Source organism: Colletes gigas, unplaced genomic scaffold, assembly GCF_013123115.1.
Source record: "Colletes gigas isolate AHSC1104 unplaced genomic scaffold, ASM1312311v1 Colletes_gigas_Sc00037, whole genome shotgun sequence".
Classification (NCBI taxonomy): Eukaryota; Metazoa; Arthropoda; class Insecta; order Hymenoptera; family Colletidae; genus Colletes; species Colletes gigas.
The window spans coordinates 248962-271208 of NW_025106666.1; the positions used below are offsets into that span (position 1 = coordinate 248962).

General features: G+C 33.8%; 1 protein-coding gene across 1 annotated transcript in view; it reads right to left on the reverse strand.

The window, feature by feature from the left end:
• LOC122402541 overlaps nucleotides 1-22247 on the reverse strand; it is a 60113-nt gene that overhangs the window by 19797 nt on the left and 18069 nt on the right. The window contains exon 2 of the mRNA XM_043405412.1: nucleotides 7387-7480. Coding sequence (XP_043261347.1) covers nucleotides 7387-7480 — 94 coding nt within the window. The remainder of the gene's footprint in view (nucleotides 1-7386; nucleotides 7481-22247) is intronic.

Consider the following 22247-nt stretch of genomic DNA (forward strand, 5'->3'; position numbering starts at 1 on the left):
TTTGTCAAGTGTACAATGACTTATGGATGAGAGTGTAGATAGTATACCCTTATTTAAAAGTCATAGGATAGCTAAATTCCATAAAGACCTACAAAAATAATATTGGAATCGTTGAAATATTTAAGGGGAAGCGACCTTTTATCATATTTCACATAATTTTTTATGCATACAATAGAAAATGTATCAAATAATTTACACAGAATTTTACTAAAATCGTTAATAATATTCCGTTATGAAGAACAAGTTCTCTCGAGTTTTCAAGGAATTCTACAGAAATAAATAAAACCGTAAAATTTTTTACCGGACCAAAACTTTTATTTCAGAGAATAGCAAACTACATAACTTAAAGTTTGTCTTATTACTTATTTTTGTAACCTCGCTAAAAATGAATCCTATTTAAATTGACTTTCTTTAACATTTCAACTCGAGAATTCATTGTTTTAGTTCCATAAGTGACACAAGCGGATCAAATCGTCAGAAAATAATATTTTCTCAAATTGGGAGAAACGAGAATCGATGATACACTGATTGTTTATAAAATGTCGCGTCCAACGTATCGCTCGACAACTCGAGATGTCATCAAGGCGCAAACTAACTAAGAACTCTAAGAACAACTATACCGAGTCCAGATCAATTGCCAGTAATAACTACTATTAACGCTGTCCGGCGTCGAAGCAGACCAAGATTCAAAGTAATCACCGCCCGAGCCAATTAAATACACTTAGGAGCTTCAATCTCGATCCCATTCAGACCAACGAATTATCGATCGGGGAAGATCGATCCGGGCTGCGTGCAATGGCAATTAAACGCGATTCCAGGTGACTTGGAGGAACCTAAAAGAAGCACGAAGATCGAATGCTACTCATTGGCCAAATTGAACTCGATAGGACACCGTGATCGATACTACCGATCGTTCTTGATCGCGAGACCAAAAATTTGCCATCGTCGTAAAAGAGTTATCGTTCCAAGGGGAAAGACAACCACCGAGCAGAAGGACCGGGTAATTAGGAGCGATTACGGGACGAGTTTAAGCGATCAGTGCGAGCAGCGTAAGAGGAACTGATTATAAAGTGGTAAACCCTGGGTATACATATATACATATATGTGTACTTTGTCATGGAGTCGTCGCGCGATTACCAAGGACGTAATTACTCGAATCCTGGACGATCACTCCTGATGGGTGAGATAACAAAATTCCGAACCCTTTTTAAATATCATTCACTGAATATGAGTAGCAAATCCCTTTTACGTGATTGAAATTCAATTTTCAAATTTTACTACTTAAATAAAATTTTCTTCCCAATGCTTTGACAGCGCTCCAAAGGCTTAACACTAAACCTACCAATACTTCATGTATATCTATTTCCACCATGACTTGTCAAATGACCAGTCTTCCTTTTTCTCTTTTACGAGGCAAGGTACTTCCAACTTTTACATTATATGTATAGAAATTTATGATTTAAGGTTTTTATATCGTAAATTATTTCTTACAGCATACATTTTAAAAATCTGTACAAAAATATTCAATACTTTTACTCTAAATGTGCATACTTAGCACTTTAACTTGATACAGAAAATTTACAAACTATGTCAAAATTTTTTAATTTTCATCGGATAGAAGATTAAACGCCCTTGAAAACAAATTTCTTTCAAGTCGATACCGTAGTTAATTCCAGTGAAAACAATTATTTACGAAAAAATGCTGGCATAGTAATTATGCAAACATCATGTATATAAATTTAAATTCATTTTCAATTAACTAAACAATTTATAATCCAGTTTCATCGCACACCAGTCATATAATCAATAGGAATTGATGAAACTTCGTTAGGTGTATAGCATCAAAGTAAATATCAAAATAAATATAGAAGATAGAATAAATTATAACAGTAGTTATAATCATGTGATAGAGGATAGAGAACCCTTTAAAATGAAACTTGTTTCGAGTCGATAGCGTAATTAGTTCCGGAGATATAAGGTTCGAACCGTTTGTTTAGTTTTCAATGTTTACGTCGGCGCTGGGTCAATGACCTCGCGTGTAAATTCTTGAAAATACTACGTCACTCGGTCACGATTGTTACGACACACATGCAAAAGAGAGAGGTCCGACGCGTTAGACGAAGACAGACATAGTTAAATTTAAAAAATGTCCCCCTCATTTAAATTACGATATTTCCAAAACGCAAAGTCAAATCGATGTAAACCAAAACAATTCTAAAGGGAAGGCCTTGCCACTTCTAACAGTGGCTCAATGAAGGAGAAAACACCAGTAGATCCAGAACTGTACGTGTATAAAGTTTAACTATTTTTAATACGCGTTGTTCTAAGACAGTGGAAATTGAAGATTCTCTCTTTTCAGCTTTGCTATATGTATATGTATGTCTTATTTACATCGAAAGCTAACCAGAATTTGGTACCAAACTTTCATCCGCTCAGATGATTGGTTGTAGTAGGCAAGACAGACTACATATTTTTCACAGAAAATAAACAATAAAAGTAGAAGTGAATGTTGAAAAATTCAATGTACGAGTACTATAAGAAAAGTCAAGATGTTAAATGGCGCTAAAATAACATTGCATGTTAGAAATTCTAAATGAAATTTTTAAAACGGTCATTTAACCGGTCGTGGTAAGTTTAGTATTAAACTTCAAAACATTAGTTCATTCGGACAATTTTGTAATAACATATAGCGTTATGAATACAAAATAGTCAAGATTTACAGGGTGTTCGATCACCCTTGGGAAAAATTTTAATGGGAGATTCTAAGGCCAAAATAAGACGACAATCAAGAATATCAATTTGTTGATTGTGGCTTCGTTAAAAAATTATAGAAACATTTCCGGCCACACAGAATATTTTCGGTACAGAATTTTTTTCTCGAAAGTACGTAGGATTTCGGGGGTATGTAAATTCCCCAAAAACGATTGTAATTGATTCCCCACAACCGAAAATAATTTTTCCAGAATGGTTTCAAACTTTTTAATTTCGTTGAAAAATTTGGGCACCTACCCCTTGTCGATTTTTCTAAAAAATTCGTTTTTCATGTTTAATAAATTTGTTTGACGCTGTACGGAAATGTTGTCTAATACCTTTTTGTAGGCACCCATAAGCACTACCTTAGAAAAAATTTCATTAAAATATATTCACTATTGTAGGAGTTATGGCGGTTTGAAAATTGGACCATTTTTATGGGGGTTCTCTCATTTTACGAAGTTTCCGAACATTAGCTTGGAATTTCTATATATTCTACACCAAAATACGCGTTGTTTGCATTTTGAAACATTAAAATCCTCCAATCCGTTTCAAAGTTATGATATTTTAAACATACGCATGAAATTTCAGGGCAACATTTCTGGTCTCACGTTAGATTTTCGGTAAAGAATTTTTTTCTCGAAAGTGCGTAGGATTTGGGGGGTATGTCTATTAACAAAAAATGATTGTAATTGATCCTCATAGCTGAATATAATTTTTTTAGAATGATTTGAAATTTTTGAATAACTTTTTAACGAATCAACAAATTGATATTCTTAATTTTCGTCTTAATTTGGCCTCTAGAATCTCCCGTTAAAATTTTTCCCAGGGGTGACCGAACATCCTGTATATGTAGATGGCAGGATGTTCCATTATGGAACTAGAAAAATTAATTCTCAAGTTGAAATATTGAAAGCAATAAATTTGAACAGGACTTGTAAATGTTTGCAAGGTTACACAAATAAGTACTGAAACAAATTTTACTACAATGGTCTAAAAATTTTAGTTTTGCGGAATATTGTAAGGTTTTCACCTGACAGTGAACGTGTTAAATTACTTAACTTATATAGATGGTATAAAAATGTAGGTGTGTATTGTATTATTATATAGGTAAGTGAGTATATTTTAGGTATTTATATGAATAGTGCAATGTTTATATAAATTTAAACTTTAGAAAGATAAAAAAATAGACATCGAACATTTTCTATATGGAAATTTATTAAATTGTTATTAAGAGCTCGTAAATTCAATGCAAATTAAATGTTAATTATATGCCCATTCTTGACAAAACTATTTTGTCATCAGGTTATTCGTTAGCAAATGCAGTGATTTCCGAAAACAAATGGTATAATCATACACAGTTTCATGCTCGGAAAATAATGTAAAATGTTAGTTTAAAGAAAAAAAGTCCACAATCATTTCTTTACGTCTAAAAACATGTAATACCTAATAGATGGATTTTGTACATTAGTCTCGAATCTTTTATTACGTTCCAATTTTTAAATTTGATCTACAGCCGTGGTCGAGCTTAGTGCTATATATTTATAAAGAAAAACGAAAGAAAATCTAGAAAAAAAAAGGCAAACGCAATCGCCAGTTCTTCGAACGTTCAAAAAAGACTGTATTTCGTGAGCGTCGCATTCTCCCCTATTTTTGGCCAAACAAGGGTGACCTGTTCGGCATTCAGTCAGTGCCGTTTCTCGGACATAATCCAGGGAGCCAAGTCTCGGGACGCAACATTTTAACGACACGTTTATAATGCACCTTGCGAGCAATTTCTCTATTGCAAGAAAACGCAAAGTGAAAGTCCTCGACAAAGAATTTTCCTGCACCTGTAAATAATTATTCCATCTCGGTGATATTAGGGAGAAAACATTCCCCTTTGTGTCGGGACTAATTGCATTCCTGTCAATTTCCATTCGGCCCCCCGCCGCTGAACGTTTATTTACCTTAACAATTTCTGAGAGTCGTCAGCCCCTCTCTATCCTTGTATTACGAACGCCCCTATCTAGACAACGTTATTCCATCTCGTTACACGCGGACATTTTCTTAATTATCGGTCCCCTCTGACGATCTAATTAACGAGTGAATAAAACGTGCGAATACACTGATTTCGTATAAAACGGGGCGCGAAACAGGTGGATAGTTTGAGAGGAAATGGAATCGAGAATACCGCAAGAAGCACTTATGTCGCAAAGAACTTGTTCAACGATTTTATGAGACGCTTGGAAGATAAGACTTAGAGTTAATTAGTTCTTCCGCGAAGAATGTAAAGACACTTTAAAGACATCTCATCAACGTGTTGCAGACCTCTCGGATTGGATGAATAAATTGATTTTAGGAAAAATAATTTTATTCAAGCTGGTTTATTTCACGTACACGTTTCAGTATATGAAGTGGGATAATTTATACCTAGAAACATACAATTAATTAGGTTGTTCAAGAAGAATATATATGTATATAAATGTCAAAATAAGTATACTAACAATTTGTAATGAATTATATTATTTCTCGATACAGTGAAAAATGTTAACAATGAAAATCTATAAAAAATATATTTACTAAAGCCGTAACTTCTTTGTTTCAGTTATTTAGATATTTACACATTGGCCACTAAAATAGTAAATAGAATTAGAAGATAGAATGCAAAGAAATCTTTAGAATAAAAAAAAACATTAAATTGACCTTCACTGAAATAAATTCTGGAATGAACATTTCTGCACCTGCTTGTTTCAATATTTTCTTCTTTATTTAACAATTAACATCCTAACATTTATATAGTTTACTAGCTTTTGCCCGCGATTTCGCTCGCACAGGAAACCGGTTAGTTCCCTCGGAAATAGATATTATTTCTCCATAAAACCTTTTGAGCCCCCATTCACTTCTATAGAGTTTTAATTTTATGTCATGTCGCCATCTTACATTTTAAAATTGATACCATTTTCGTAATTAACGTCACAAAAGACCTTCATAACGACACCCATACCGATATTTAGGCGTATTTACACCATTGCAACGGTTTAGTGATAAGATAATAATTACGTACTTACATGTTAAATTTCAAGTTTCTAGATCCATTTACGGAAATAAGGCAACTTTAATGCGAAATAAGTGTATCAATGAGCATTCAGACCAAGTATCAGGTAAATCCGACCACGAACAAAATATGTCCCATACAAACATTGCAACCCCTTCAGAGGTTGAATTTTTTAAAATGCCGAAATAGATGTTTGATTAATTATGTCAAAGAGCATTAAGACAAAGTTTGAAGCAAATCCGACCACAAATAAAATATCCCTCAAACAAATGTTACAACCCCTTTTCACCCCTTCAGAGGTTGAATTTAAAAAAAACCGGAATAAGTGTTTGATTAATTATATTAGAGTATTAAGACCAAGTATGAAACAAATCCGACAACGAACAAAATCTGTCCCATACAAATGTTGCAACCCTCTTTCACCCCAAGGGTAGAATTTTTTTAAATGCCGAAACAGGTGTTTGATTAATTATGTCAAAGAGCATTAAGACGAAGTTTCAAGTAAATCCGACCACAAATAAAATATATCTCATACAAATGTTACAACCCCTTTCCACCGCCTTAGGGGTTGAATTTCGGAATATTTCTTGTATACATCATAAAGGAAACCGCTGTGCAAAACTTCGGCTTTTTATGTCCAAGGGTTTAGCCAGGGCGTTGATGAATCAGTGAGTCAGGCCTTTCATTTCATATACATATATGTATAGATACATAGATAGAAGATTAGTTTAATGATATAGTAGTTTATTAATATTTTTGAATTTCCAAAGCGTAATAACAATTATTGTTAATCATCAAACTTAAAGCAATAATTACTTTATATCTGTTTAAATTTATATCGTAGTAAACTCTAAAGGTCGATTATTGGACTAGCGATAATCGCAGTAAAATGGTAATTGAACGATATTTGCAGACAACTGATTTGTTTTTGCAACAATGTCTTTTTGTGTCCATAATATATTGGTAATAATCCTCTTTTGTAATTTGTGCTTTGCACTGATTCTCGTAATATAAAATTCATCAGAAATTATGATATGATTCGATTTCTGGGATTGCCATTTTATTTTAATTTAAAATTGCGACAAAATCGAGTTAACATCGATTTTGTCGCGTTGGATCTCAGAATTGCGTAAATAGAATGATTAGTCATGCAAATTTTGTACACACTAAAACTGATTTAATTGAGCAATCATTAAAAAATCTAAAATTATTCTTGCAACGTATTCTAAATTAATTTATATTGTTAAAATTTTATAAGCGATAATGTTTGACTATGTAAAATCCACATTTGTTGTTCCTTACATATGACATCTTTTGTATTAAAGGGTTTAATCCCGTTAATAAATGAATAATAATAACATTGACAAATATAGAAATTTTTAGGAAATTAATAGGAATTTTTTGCAGACTTTAAACAGCATCCAAAAAGATACTCAACAAGCTTAAAATGGCAATTACTGGGATATCTACTCTAATCAATTTTGTACAAACTTAAAACGACTTCTTCGTTTAAAAGAAGAGTCTGTGATTTGAATCTGATTGGAGTTTCAAGAATGACTCGTCACTAAGGGATCAAGAAGAATGGGAAGATTAATTACCTCGAATTGTCGGGGATGAATCCGCAACGACGGTCGCCAGATCAACGAGGTCCTCCAACCCTCCTCCGTCACCCCCGCAGTCCATCATCGTGTCCTGAAATTAAAAAGTCGTTCGATACAATGTTATCGAATTTAGATATCCCAAATGAAACTGTATAACTGAGTCAATAGTGTTCCTGAACAGCTATTACAAACAATCAAAAATAAAGTAACATCCACTAAATACCGAGTGAAGAGTAATTACAAATAGTAACGAGTTTATACTTTTGTTTTTACAACCTAAAATAATAGGTAACGGTAGTTTTGTTTTGGAACATTATCAATTCTGTTAGTTATTTATATGCAAATAAAAAAAGTTTCAGTTAAATATACAGGGTGGTCCACGCAACACGTGCAGCTCTATACCTTCCAAGATATGCGTTGCACGAAACGATTTCGTATATCAAAATTGCATGGTTTAAAGGGCTACATTACGTAGTGCATTTACTTTTTTTATAGGTGGAAGCATTTCTGAGATTTGAAGGTCAACATTGTTTTTTTAAATAGAATACTATATTCTATGTATAAAAATATGGAAGAATATCGAATTCTGAGTAAAAAAGTATTGACCTTTATTAACCCTAAATCTAATAGCTAACGAATAATTTCACTTCATTTCTTGACAATTTTCTTCACGTAATATCAAATTGGAAACTCAACCGTATCACAGATTTCTGAAGAATAGTGAAAATTATCAAGAAATAAAGTGAAATTACTCGTTAGCTATTAGGTTTAGGGGTAATAAAGGTCAATATTTTTTTACTCAGAATTCAATATTTTGATATAAAAAATATAGCATTCTATTTAAAATAACAAAATTGACCTTCAAATCACCGAAACGTTTCCAGACATAAAAAAAATAAATATACTAAATAATGTATTCCTTTAAAACATGCAACTTTTGTACATAAAATTTGTTCGTGTAACACATACTTTGGAAACTACAAAGGTGCACAAGTTGCGTGGACCACCCTGTATATTAATTCAAAACAAAAAATATCTTTATTCATTACATGCCTTTTAAAATAACTGTATACGAATAAATACGTCGGTCTTACAGAAAGTTTTAATTTGTTAAGAAATATTTATTAAATAGCATTGGTGGTATTGTAGCTCACAAAAAATCCCATATAAGGTAGCCATATCACTATGAAGACGAAACAGAAAATATTTCTAAAGATATCAGAGAATAAATTATATTCTAAGAGTATACAGAGGCGAATTATTAGGAAACATATGATAACAGACATTGAGAACAATTAAAAGGTAACCAAGATCACATCCAAGCTTGCAAGAAATATTTGTGAGTGTCAAGAATGTTTTCAATCCATTTTTAGTATTCTTGTGCTTGCACAGAAAAGCACGTTTTAAATATAATTTTAATAAAACAAATTTTTCGAAAAAAACTCAAATAAAAACAAATAATAAAATAACTTTACCAACTCTTAAAAAAATTTTAATGAGAGATTCTAGAGGCCAAAATAAGACGAAAATCAAGAATATCCATTTTTTGATTGAGGCTTCGTTAAAACGTTATTAAAAAATTAAATTAAACAATTTCAAATCATTCACAGAAAAATTATTATCGGTTGCAGGAGTCAATTACAATTATTTTTGGGGAATTTACATACCCCCGAAATCCTACGTACTTTCGAGAAAAAAATTCTTTACCGATAATATGCTGTGTGGCCGGAAATGTTTCTATAACTTTTTAACGAAGCCTCAATCAACAAATTCGTATCCTTGATTTTCGTCTTATTTTGGACTCTAGAATTTCCCATTAAAATTTTTCCCAGGGTTGGCCGGACACCCCGTATACACGAATTAACCAATATTTCTTAAACAGGCCAAATTGGGTACACATTTAAATTGCAAATAAAAATCTGTTGATTTGAATAGTTCTAACTTATTCTGTATGAAGCTCGAATAGTTTTTGTTTACTTCGGGGCAAATTAAATGCAAAAATTAATTAAAAAAAAATTATTATATTTCAATCGATGGCGATTTAATTTTTACTAGGCCATATTAAGTACCTTGACCTTATAATTATTCGTGGCATAGTACACTTCGAAGCAACTGTAGCCACCTCAAATGGCGCACGTTCGAAACCAATTTCGGTGGCCTAACACGAAACCAAAAGTAATACATTGAAGGATGTAGTAGCAGTTTGCATTAACGAGTCTCGGTGAAGGTAAACGACACGCAGGAGGACCGTTTAATATAGTTATAAACTGAGAAAACGCGACGGCGATCATGAGGGACTGCAACAAGAATCCCAAGAAAGTTGCATGCGTGCGAATGCCAAACACGAGTCCCCCAGAAAAGGAGAAAAATATCCATCAAAAGGGTTAACGAGATTCCACGAGGCTGTCAGCGCTTCCTGGCGTCGTCGGTACGATCGTTTCCAAAATTGAAACGTATAAAAACCAGGCGCTGGCATTAACCGGGCCCTCGGCCGCCATAATGCGGCACTTTGTAATCCGCGAATGTTCGTTACGAGTTTCTCCCGGAATAACGCTTGTTTGTAACAAAATTGCACGGTGCATTGACTCGAGCTGCCGACAAATATTTAATTACCACCAATTTTCCATAAAACTCCGCGCTCCACCGAACGCTAATTCCAGCCGTTCGTTAACCAGCGAATTAAACGATGCTCGTGAATCCTCGACGAACCGTTCCTCGAAGAGCTGCAACCACGCTGAAAAATATGAAAGAAAGATTCGAGAAAAAGAAAGAATATGAAAAACGATTGCGAAGAACCGTTCCGCAATGTAGACATTAATATTTTTGACTGCAAATCTGCCTGGCGAAGGACGTACTTTTTGCATGAAACACTTTTTCACCTGTTGAGCGTACACAGGATGGTCGAATTATTTTTATTATTATTATTATTATTATAATTATTAAACGTCTTTATTACACACATTATATACAGAAAGTCTATAAAGGTCGGGACCAAATTTATACAATAAAAACCAAGTTAAAAAAATATTAAAAGCCCGTCATGTTCATTATTTTAATTATCTCCTACGACTTTAGTATATATAGATTTTTTCTGAAAATAAAAATACAATAATGTCGCGTGACTATATCTGCTCTATTCTAAAACGAAAGCAAAAAGTAGATTGAGTTTCGAACTATTGCATGTTGATTAAATATTAAGTAATATTTTGTTTTGACGTTTAGGGGAATATATTGAGGCTCCCCGTTTACCAACAAATTTATTATCCGAATTTTAATCGCTTCAAGCGTTTATTCATTTTGTTTCCTTGAATAATCATTGAAACTTTCATATTTCTATTTTTATTTATAATTCATGGGGTAAGTAAATCTCTTTCCTAACTTTCTTGCGTAAAAATTTGTCTTCTCCGACGGGAAACAGAGTCGACCATTTTCGAGCGTTCCTATCTCAAAATCAATAAAACTACAAGAGGAGAAGATCCATAAATATCCCGTTTACAGTTTTCTCCGACTGGATTGTTAAGATCGACCACTGCAGCGCGGGTCTCGACGATTTCGAAACGCAAAATTCGACCCGACTTTTCCAGCGGAATTCATCTCTTTGCTACCGAGTGGTCGGTTTACGACTGCCCTTGGTCGTTCGTAAATTCGGGAAATTTATTGCAACCACCGGAGGTGCGTTTGTGTGGAAATAGGTGCACCCAGTGACCCAGAGACACCGGCAATAAACGGTTGAAAGCTACGGTGGTTGGGTTATTTTGCCCTCTCGGTAGCTTCCAGCGATTTTCTCCGTTTAGTGACAGTTTGGGTCCAATTCCACAGTTTTTGGATCCGGTAGGATCGACCTTAAAGTTCTTCAATTCATAGAGTATACGCAAGGCAAACGGACAGACACTTTCTAATGTTTTATCATGTTACAAGATCCTGACCATGAAAATTAAGGGGGTATTCCGGTTTAAAAGGTCAATTTGTTTGAAAAAAAACCATTAGCCTTTCTTCTATGATTTTTAGAACACGTATTCACTATCATTTTATACATATACATTATTTTTTTCAACTGAAAATATCCTAAATAAAATACCTCCGCAATATCTTAGTAAAGAAGACATATATGTATAAATTTGTTAACCATACATTTACCCATGTCTCGAAATTCCGATCCTCAAAAATAATCATAAGTCACGTCCGCATCGTAAACCCCCTAATGTTAAAGTTCGTTAAGAATCCTTAACATAGGATGAACGAACATTAGGAGAGTTTTTGTATTATCTCTTGTTTCACGTCTAAATAACATTAAAATAGCTCTCAATACCTCTTGGTTATAATATTAAATACATTGTTTAGAAATAAAGAATAATACAATCATTTACAAGAAAAATGTTAAACAGAACGTTTTCCAACGTATTTACTTGCTTTTCCATATCGTACAATTTGCATATTAGAATTTTCTACTCTTTTGTCCGGCTGATGATAACGAAGGGTCGAAACGTTCATGTTTTTAATTAAATTTAATTTCACAATTACTTTTTGTAAACACTAAAAAGTCCAAATTTTTGTTTACCATGAACATTATGTCGAATTTTAGATACCAAATTTGGCATAATTTATGTTACCACAAATATTATAACAGAGGATCAAAGACAGTAATATTTAAATAAATACGTAAACAATTTTCGTAGAAATTATAGATGAGTACAAATGAGGAATTAACTGGTCCCATTAAATTATTAAATTAATAGTTACGATGACGCGCAACAATACAAATTTGATAGCAGAGTTAGCATTAATGAAATGGCGATAACGTAATAATGTCGCGAGCATAGAGAGTGGCATATATTTTCAATAAATTTCTTGCAAAGGCGAATAAATTTTATTACGAACATTACATGTAGTAAATTCTCGACAAACAAGATCAATTTGCATATAAAGTAGTCACACCGATTATAGCTTGAACCTGTTTCTTATTCGCTGACATTTCTACGCTCATTTGAAACGCTTCTATGTTACATTCCGTAATTTATTTCCATTACAGTGGAATGTGTAAAAGGGAACACCGAATGTCTCTCGAACTTAATAGCAGAAAAGAAGATACCAATTACGTGGATCGCGTTGGTAGTTTACGAGGATGAAAAACGACATAGAAATTTCAATGATCTTCCACGATGTCGAGGTATTTCTCGAGCTAACACAAAAATGTATTAAAACATGCCGATCGTTCCGCGTACGCAAACATCAGAGAGGTCTTGAAGCGAATGTGCTTTAATCGGTCAAAAAAACTCAATTCTAGGCGATTGCCTTGCAAAGTAAGCTCGGAATATGTAAATTTACGTATGCAAATTTTTAGTTCTCAAATTACTTAGTCCGTCGAAGCGGGAGTATGGAGACTAAGAAAGTGAACATTTCGATTTAAAATGAGATCGTTTAAAAATTAAATATTTCTAGATTATTCTTTATCGAATTATCTATCTTATAAAATTCTCTTCTTTAACTCATGGACGTAGGTTTCAAACTACATGTGGTCCAAATAAAACGTTAGAAACTGTTTTCTTTTAGTGATTAATGAGGATATCAACTTAATTTTTCTTTTAAAAATTATAGCCCAGGGAGACCCAATCCTTTTAAATAGAAAATGATACATAATATTCTTTTGATATTTGGATAGAAATGAGAAAACTGAATAACATTTTTTTGTTGTGCGGAAAGAATCGATGAATCGATCGAATTACGATTGCAATTAATTACTAATTATCCCCTGAAGTGTTATTTTAATTTTGATTAATTGGACATAATTTTTACTGCTCATCTTCGATATAAATATATTTAATTTTTCAAGCTTTACGACTAAGAACTAAAATTGAAATACAAAAATGAAAAAGATTTCGAAAACCTTTCTTGAGGAGACAGTTTCTTCTACAAAAATTAGTAACATTTTATCTAACTTTCTTATTCAATAGTCAATTCGAATTAAATGTCTTCTTAGTTATAATCATCCATTTTTCCTAGTATTATGTATGTGATAATAAAATGTAAATATAAAAATGGACTTTTCGAGATCAGTTTTACAATTTGTTCTCTGGTCTCGATAACGATTGCAATTCCTTACGAATGATTCAAACTTCTCGTGTCTGACGTAAAATGTTCAAGAACGGCCATCAACCATAAAACGTTAATTTGCATCAAGAGTGCTCCAAAATGTAAGCATTTCGGCAAACCAGGAATCGTGGATTCGAGCAGTAACCCTACAAAGTAGCTCGTAGTATGGAAATCGAGGGACTCGGAGGTTTTTTCTAGAGGATCGCGGGGTCGTAATTAAAGAGGATTGCTCAATTTATGCACGATTAAATGTCGCCGGAAATCGGATCGATCGAACGGTGTCCAAACGCGAGAGTCACTTCATTGTAATTCCAAAAAAGGACTCTTCGCGCGAGGAAAAATAAAAAGAATGCGTTCGCGACGAGATACAAGCAACTGTGAGAACATTTTCATTTCGCGAATCTCTCCTGAGCAGAGAGTAATGGAGATTGTTCACGGAACGAGGGTAATAAACGCCGATAAAATAAGCTGGGAATAAAATGCAAAGGAGGCAAGTTAAGTCCCGTAACTAAGAAATGAAAACTTTTGCTCCGAGTTAGTAATATTTACGTCCTTAATAACAATATCTCTTTAATTACGTTCGGAACTCATCAAGAGTACAAAAAGCGATTATACACATTATATCAGAAAAATAACGGAACTTTTTAAATTAAAAGAACAAAGTTAGTTATTTTGCCAAAATTATTTTTTTTTATTCAAAATACATCACTTCTGCATCGATACACCGCTGGCCACGTTCGACTAGTGTCAGCATAGATTTTTTTATATCATTTTGCAGAATCGCCTCAATGACTCTTGTCACCGCGCCTTGGACTTGTGTAACACTGTCATAAAACGTTCCTTTCATGGCCAGTTTGAGTTTTGAAAATAGGAAATAATCACATGGAGATAAGTCTGGCGAATACGGAGGATGTTGGAGCACACAGACCTGTTTTTTCACCAAAAATTCACGAACAGCGACAGTCCTGTGCGATGGTGCATTATCGTGCAACAAAAACCAACTTCCCGGCGCTCGATATTTGGGCCTCACTCGAACGATTTTTTTCCACAAACGCTCCATAACACCCAAATAATATTCATGTTAAAATTTCGTGAATCATGTCTTTAGTCGTATTTAATACCTCTGCCATCCATCTCACACTTGAAGTCGCATCGTAGGTAATCATTTCACGCACTTTTTCCACCAACTCATCGTGATTTTTCTTTTTCGGCCGGCCTGGGTTTCGGTCATCTTCCAAAGCATCACGACCATCCTGAAATCGTTTATACCATTCGAACGTACGTGTACGGGATAAACAATCATCACCATAAACTTTTTTCATCAATTCAAATGTTTCTGTAAAAGTTTTCACGAGCTTGAAACAAAATTTAATATTTGCTCTTTGTTCCATTGTGTTTCTGCGACGAAGTGACAAAAGGTGCTGCCTATTTAACCGTTATAACTTGACAATCCGTTAGTCGATTCCAATAATGATGCTTTTGTTTTGTAGAGGAAATATACAGCTTTCAGATTACATATTGTTGTAGTTTGCATTAAATTTAAAAAGTTCCGTTATTTTTCCGCCATACTGTGTATTTTAAATCAACTTTAACTTCAAGTACAATTGAGTAATAAATTTCTGAGCTTGGAGTTTGATTAACTTTCCAATCAACAGTTCTAAATTTTCGTTTTTAAATTATAATTAAAATTAGTGTTTTGAAAATCTTTCAAATTCGAAGGAACCAAACAAATGTGACAAACGCAATGATAATGAAAATAAATAGTAAAAAAACATCTATAATACACAATATACAGTGACAAGTCGTAACATAATGATTAAATTTTTTAAGTAGAATTTGATGAATTTTCCATGGCTGATAGCATCAAATCTTCCATACTAAACTATATTTAAAGTCATAGCATATCAATTATATTTGAAATTTATGTAAGTCGAATAAGTGTAACAAGTACAATAATAACAATAATAGACCAAATTTAACGCTCCATATCAGTGAAAAGTCCCATAATAATCAACTTTTTGCTGAAAATTACAAATGGTCGTCCTGAATTTTACAAATATAAAACATAAACACAAACTATAACAGTGAATCGGTTTTAAGAAGTGAAAAATAAATCACACAATTGGAAATACATTAATAGTTGATTAAATAGATTATTTTCCGAACAACTTGGAAAATTAATTTTGAAATAATGCATTTCGAAAATTTTTCAAAACGCCTGTGTTTGCTTTGACCCAAGTCCTGCCTCTATTCGAACGAATAATGGAGGTTCTATTATATTATGTTACATTGATTCCATTGCTAGTTGAGGCAAAAGCTTGGCGAAGAAATAAACGCGAAATTGACTTTCTATTGTTACGGCCGGGACGGAAATTTGTTTCTCCATCTGATTCAGCTTTTTTACTCCGGCGTGCTCGTATTTTATTCCGCCTTTTATACTTTTAAATTACTTTCCGCGGAAGGCTCTCTCCCTGCCTTTTAATTCCGCGAACGCGAACATTTATGGAAGCAATTTTTCCAGCCCCGTTTAAATTTGTAATTTTTCCAGTAAATAAGGGGCTTGTTTCGCGATTATAACGCGTCTACGGGCAACGATTAACACGGCACACCCGTGATATTGATTCAAAAAGCAAATAAAATCGCTTCTGCAAATTGACCCGATTCCCACTTCGGAATCGGCGTTAACGAAGGCCTTGACACGGAACAAGGACACAGCCATCGAGAATTACAATTTAACAAGTACAGAGAGACGGTTCCAAGTTCCGTGTTTCAGCATTTCTGCTTAAAGGGCCATTCTACCTTGTAGGCACGAAAAATACATGTTTCTTTGTGATTTTTTTTTTGCGGGCTATTAAAGAGCGATTAATTCCGGGTTTTGTAGATACATTTATTATATGTTTAGCTATATTTACGAATTTTTGCAACGCATAATATCTATTGATTACGCGGTTTTTGTTGATCAACAAACAACAGTTTTTACGAAGGCCGCTCGACTGCGTATGTGATATCTTGCGAAGAAGTTATCCGAAATCCAAAAACCAACGATATTTTTAATATAGATGAGTGTGGTTATACCATGAACTAGGATCTTTAAAAAAAAAACAAAAAATGGCAAAATGGCAGCTATTTTACGAAAAAACACTGAATATTTTCATATATTCAGGCCTAAATATCATTCAGTTCTAAAGATACTGTATAAATTTCATGTTGACATCTTGAATAGTTTTTTTGTTATTACATACGCAGTGACGAAAAATGTAGTTTCAAGAAAAACAGCTTTAAAGTTTCACGTCCAGTTGTTATACCTGCGCGTGGTACATTTCAGCAGGCTATAACTTCGTTAGTTTTTCAAATTTCAATTTAATATTCGGTAGGTATATTTTCGAGACTACATACTAAAAGAAAATCAAAAAAAAAAATTCAATTTTTTAAATCCCACAAAGTAGAAAGGCCCCTTAACGTTGAATCCATTTAACGCATTGGTTCGTATCTGCCTTTTGAGGACACGAATTTGTTGGATCGGGATGGAAAATAGTTCTCTCTGTAGCGTACCACGTACTGAATAATAGAAATATCTTTAATTGTAATTATAAAACTGTACATCAACTCTCTCTCGCGTATACACACGCTTCATTCGCTTGTCCCGCTAGCACGCCCCCAACGCGCAGCTCCGCTCGCGCATCACCGCTTCCCGTTCTCTTCTTTTCTCACACACACACACAGAATTTGCATGTGCTTTCTCGAACAAAGGAGCAATTTTAACTCCTTGCCATACAATGACGAGTCTGACTCGTGGCAAGTTCTTGATGTCAAGTTTCACAATCATGAGTCAAGTCACAATCAAGTCTTATATATGAAAATCAACAAATTTTTACATTTACAAGATATTCATAAAACAAATTTATTCTTTTCCGAGGCCATTCCTTGTACAAACAAATTTAAACAAAATTAAATAATTACGTTTCAAAAATTATTTGGAATTAAATAGTACGTCAAGGGATTAAATACTTTGCAACATGAAATACAATTATTGACTAGAGAGCTTTAGGGTCGTTAACACTCTGCCCGCAATGGTGGGCCGATTTTGACCCATACATTATTTTTGTCATCGGTATTGAGTTAAATAGTATTTAATAAATACGTGCGCGAAAAACACCAATAGTCGTTAGTCCTTCAGTATTTTTATCATTTTATAGCGTCACCAATGACATGTTTTAAACTTGAAAACTTTTTCATTCTGTAAATATATCGCAAATATGTATCATTTATTGTAAAAATAATTAAATTTCCTATATTTTATTTTACGTCGAAAGTGACGTTAATACCTCTTCTTGGTCACTAAATACTTTCATTGACTTTTTATTCGTTGTACAGTAAGAAATAAAACAGACTTCATTCTTTTACCTATATTATTTCTCCACTTTATTATGCAGCAAAATTAAATGAATAAAAAGAAACATTTTTCCTAGATTCTTGTTGAACGAACGAAATGTTATATCTATTTATATATTTATTGTAAATTGATGGTTCGCGTTACGCGTAATTATCCGGTTGTTCGCCAACGATCGCGAGGCAAATAAACTGAAATCATGGTCGAGCAAACTGGAAGATTGTCGATAATGGGCGCGCGTGAACGGAGATCCTGCAAGTTTGTTCTCTTCGAATACGATGGTAGATTTCACGCGATAAATCGTCACGCGAAAATGAGAGACAAGAGGGAAGCGTGGCAGCCCGTTGCACGTTAAATAAAAGTCCGTAACGAGGTGGAAAATGAACGAGCGAGAAGATTGATTAGCTTGTACGTAAAGTACAAATTAGCCGGCCCGGGTTAAGCACTTTTCGGCCCTCTCGCTCTGCAAATGATTAAACCAACAATTTGAACGTGCACGTTTGTTCTTTGCAAGCCAAACTTAACAAATAATTCATATAATATTAAAGAATATATATTTACGTTTCTTCGATCGATGCTATGAAAACGTTTTAAGGAAAACGATTCTAGAGGCAAAAATAAGACGAAAATCAGGAATACTAATTTGTTGATTAAGGCTTCGTTAAAAAGTTATTAAAGTTTGAAGTTCCGCCTGTAGAATGGCAATCTGCGAACAGCTGCGTACGCGCGATACACGCGGAACTTTAAACGTTAATAACTTTTTAACGAAGCCTCGATCAACAAATTGGTATTCTTGATTTTCCTCTTATTTTGGCCTCTAGAATATCCCATTAAAATTTTTCCCAGGGTTGGCCGAACACCCTGTATAGATACGCATTTTCTTTATTTACGTGCCACTTAAATGAATAGTGAAACAAAATTAACTTTTTTTAAATTATAGGAACATATTGGTATTACGAATTACAATAATTCTATTCCGATAAAAAGATGTTAGGTCTATTTATATAAAAAAAAATTATTTTAATTAAGTTTTAGAGACAGACATTTTAATTTCCTTTAACTGTTCAATTATGGAAAAAATATTCTTCGTCTGACTTTCACAGTAAAGAGGTTAACCAATTATATACTACTGAAAGACTTATTATATTATAAAATCAATATAAATATACAAAGTGTCGCAGAAGTAATGCGGCAGCAGTAAAGAAAAAACGGTTATCCTTAAATTCCGTCATCTTGGCTTTAAAACAAGAGCGAGCACGTACGAAGAGTGTTTTTAAAGATGATCCAGAAACGAGATAGCGAATGTCTGTGTTTTAAGCACAGAATTGATAACAAAAACGTATACTGTATAATAACCATAAAATAAACGAAAACAGAAAAAGTAAAAATCGTCTGCATAAAAATGTCCACCACAACGATCATTATCATTTTAATTGCCGTTCTCAGAAACGGAACTCCTCAATTACTTCCATTCCAGTCTTCCAAACGTTCGATCTTCATTTCCACTCCGCGTTATCCCCCGGCAGCTCCACTAATTTACCAGTAAAACGTTAATCGCAACTCAGCCTCGTTATGCTCAGCAACCCCTCATCAGGCTTATCAATTTTAAACGCACATAAATGCCCGATGAACGCAACGAATTTGTCCATAAAACCCTCGCGCGAAATTAGTTCCGGTGTTCCCTCGGCCGGTTCCATCGATCTAAATTGCAAATTCGTAGGAATTTTAATAACGTGCCGGTCATTCACCCGCCGGGCCTTAACATAAATTGGATTAATTAGTTGCGTTTTAATGCGAGAACGATCGAGACGATCCAATAAATCTACCAGCTTTTCATTTTTTTTATTTCCATTATTACCCCTAAAATAATTGAGCAAACCCGAAATCGGACGATCCGAATATATAAATTAGCCTCCGTTGATATATTGTCCGGTTCAGACACAATTTATATCGCACATACATTTTTTATCGACGACTTTTAATTAGACGTCACACTGTTTGTAGGTATAATAAAAATTCTGAAACAAGGAAATGAGTAACTTTTAATGTAATTCACTCTCCGCTTTTCTTGTTTTTAATAGTAGAAATATTAATTAAAATTCAATAGCACCGTACACAGGATATCCTTAGTAATCGTGGTACAACCAGGAAAAGGCGTTTCAACGCAAAGAAGAGAACCGAATATGTAAAATAATATTTGTTGCGACTGGATACGGACTTGCTTCGCGCGTCTGACCATTATTTACTATTTCTACTTACGCTGTTCGAGTCACACTATTACACGCATGCCCGATTCATTTTCAAAATCAATTTTCTTAAAAAGGAACAAACATTCCAAATTTTTTACGTATTTCTTCATAATTTTTAAATTAATTGTCAAGCATTCTCTTAGAGAGATAATGATTACAAATTACAATTCAAAAGTGCATGACAGAAAGTAAACACTAAAAACATGAAATAGTTTTAAAATTCGATTCAAAATTAATAGTCCTGGAAGTGGTTATTCTACGTAAAAAAATAAAGCGAAAATGTAGAATAAAATTTTGTCGTCAAATACTTTGTTTTCGAGATAATTGAATTGAAAAATTTGTGGGGCACGCATGCAACTGGGTACGAATTTACCTGGGGCGTCTGACCAATCTTTACCATTTCTACTTTATTGCATGCGTGCTGCATATTGTAAAGTGAATTTTCTCAAAAACAAAGCCTCGGACAAACCAATTTTATTCCACACTTTCGACTTATTTTTTCACATAGGCCACTATCGTACCACGATTACTGGGACACGTTCCATAATATTTTGGTAAAAAGCTCACAGTAGAGACAAACAAACTCGGAAGAAAATATTTTATTTTTGCTTCTTCCAAGACGTTAATGGCATCGATCGTTAATGAACCTTCGGGTGAACGCACTGCTTTTTATTTTTGTTCGTGTGTTCGTTTAATTCTCGTTGCTAACAATGTAGCCGGGTCGGTGCACTATCTGATATCGAAAACCGATATTTTTACCGTGAAGGTAGCGGAACGGTGGGCCGGAAAAGAGGCAGTGAAATATTAACTGGATACAATGAACGCGCCCATCGACGGCCACTGAATTTCCGCCTGTCGAATTATCGAATTTAAATGTATCCGTGCTCTCGACCGTCCACGGTTATTTAAGAGACAAGACGGAACAAATGCTCGCGATAATAACGCGATCGGGGAAATAAAAATCCACGATGAATCGCGCAGTTTAAACGGTTCTTTCTGCGAAAATGTCGAAGAAAAACGAAACACGTGATAACACTCACGTTTTAAATTTAATAGTCAATTAAACGACGGGGAATAAAAATTGGTGGTTACATGTCAATAACGATATTTTAAAAGTCGGACACTTATGTACACATTTCTTCTTTTGTCTATTTTCACCTATAACAGGTGAAAACATAACAACGCAAAAACAAAAATATTTAACACTAAACCTACCACGACCGGTCAAGTGATCGTTTCTAAAATGTCGTTTAGAATTTTTAACATAAAATGTTGTTTTAGCGCCATTTAACTTCACAACTTTTCTTATAGTATACATACAATGAAGTTTACAATATTCACTTCTATTCTTATTGATTGTTTTCTGAGAAAAATATGTAGTCTGTCTTGCCTACCACGACCGGTTATCTGACCGGTTGAATGATTTAAATTTTTTTGTAAAAAACTGGACAGAATTCGGTACCAAATTTTAGTTAGCTTCCAATGTAAATAACAAATATACAGGGTGTTCGGCCACCTCTAGCAAAAATTTTAATGAGCGATAGTAGAGGCCAAAATAAGACAAAAATCAAGAATACTAATTTGTTGATGGAAGCTTCGTTAAAAAGTTATTAACGTTTAAAGTGCCGCTCTATACTGAATTTTTTTCTCGAAAATGCGCAAGATTTCGGGGGTATGTCTATTCACCAAAAATGACTGTAATTGAACCCTACAACCGAAAATAATTTTTCCACAACGATTTGCAATTTTTTAATTTTCTCGAATAATTTCACACCTTCTCTATTTTTTTTCTCGAAAGTGGGCAGGATTTCGTGGGTATGTCTAATGACAAAAACTGATTGTAATTGACCCTCGCAACCGAAAATAATTTTTCCACAACGATTTGCAATTTTTTTTCTCCGTTGAAAAATTTAGGCACTTAATTGGATTTTCAGTAAGGAATTTTTTTCTCGAAAGTGCGTACGATTTCGGAGGTATGTGTAATGATAAAAAATGATTGTAATTGATCCCCGCAACCGAAAATAATTTTTTTAAAACGATTTGAAAAATTTTTTTTCGCCGAAAAATTTCAGCACCTACTCGATTTTTTTTCTCGAAAGTAGATAGGATTTCGGAGGTATGTGTACTCA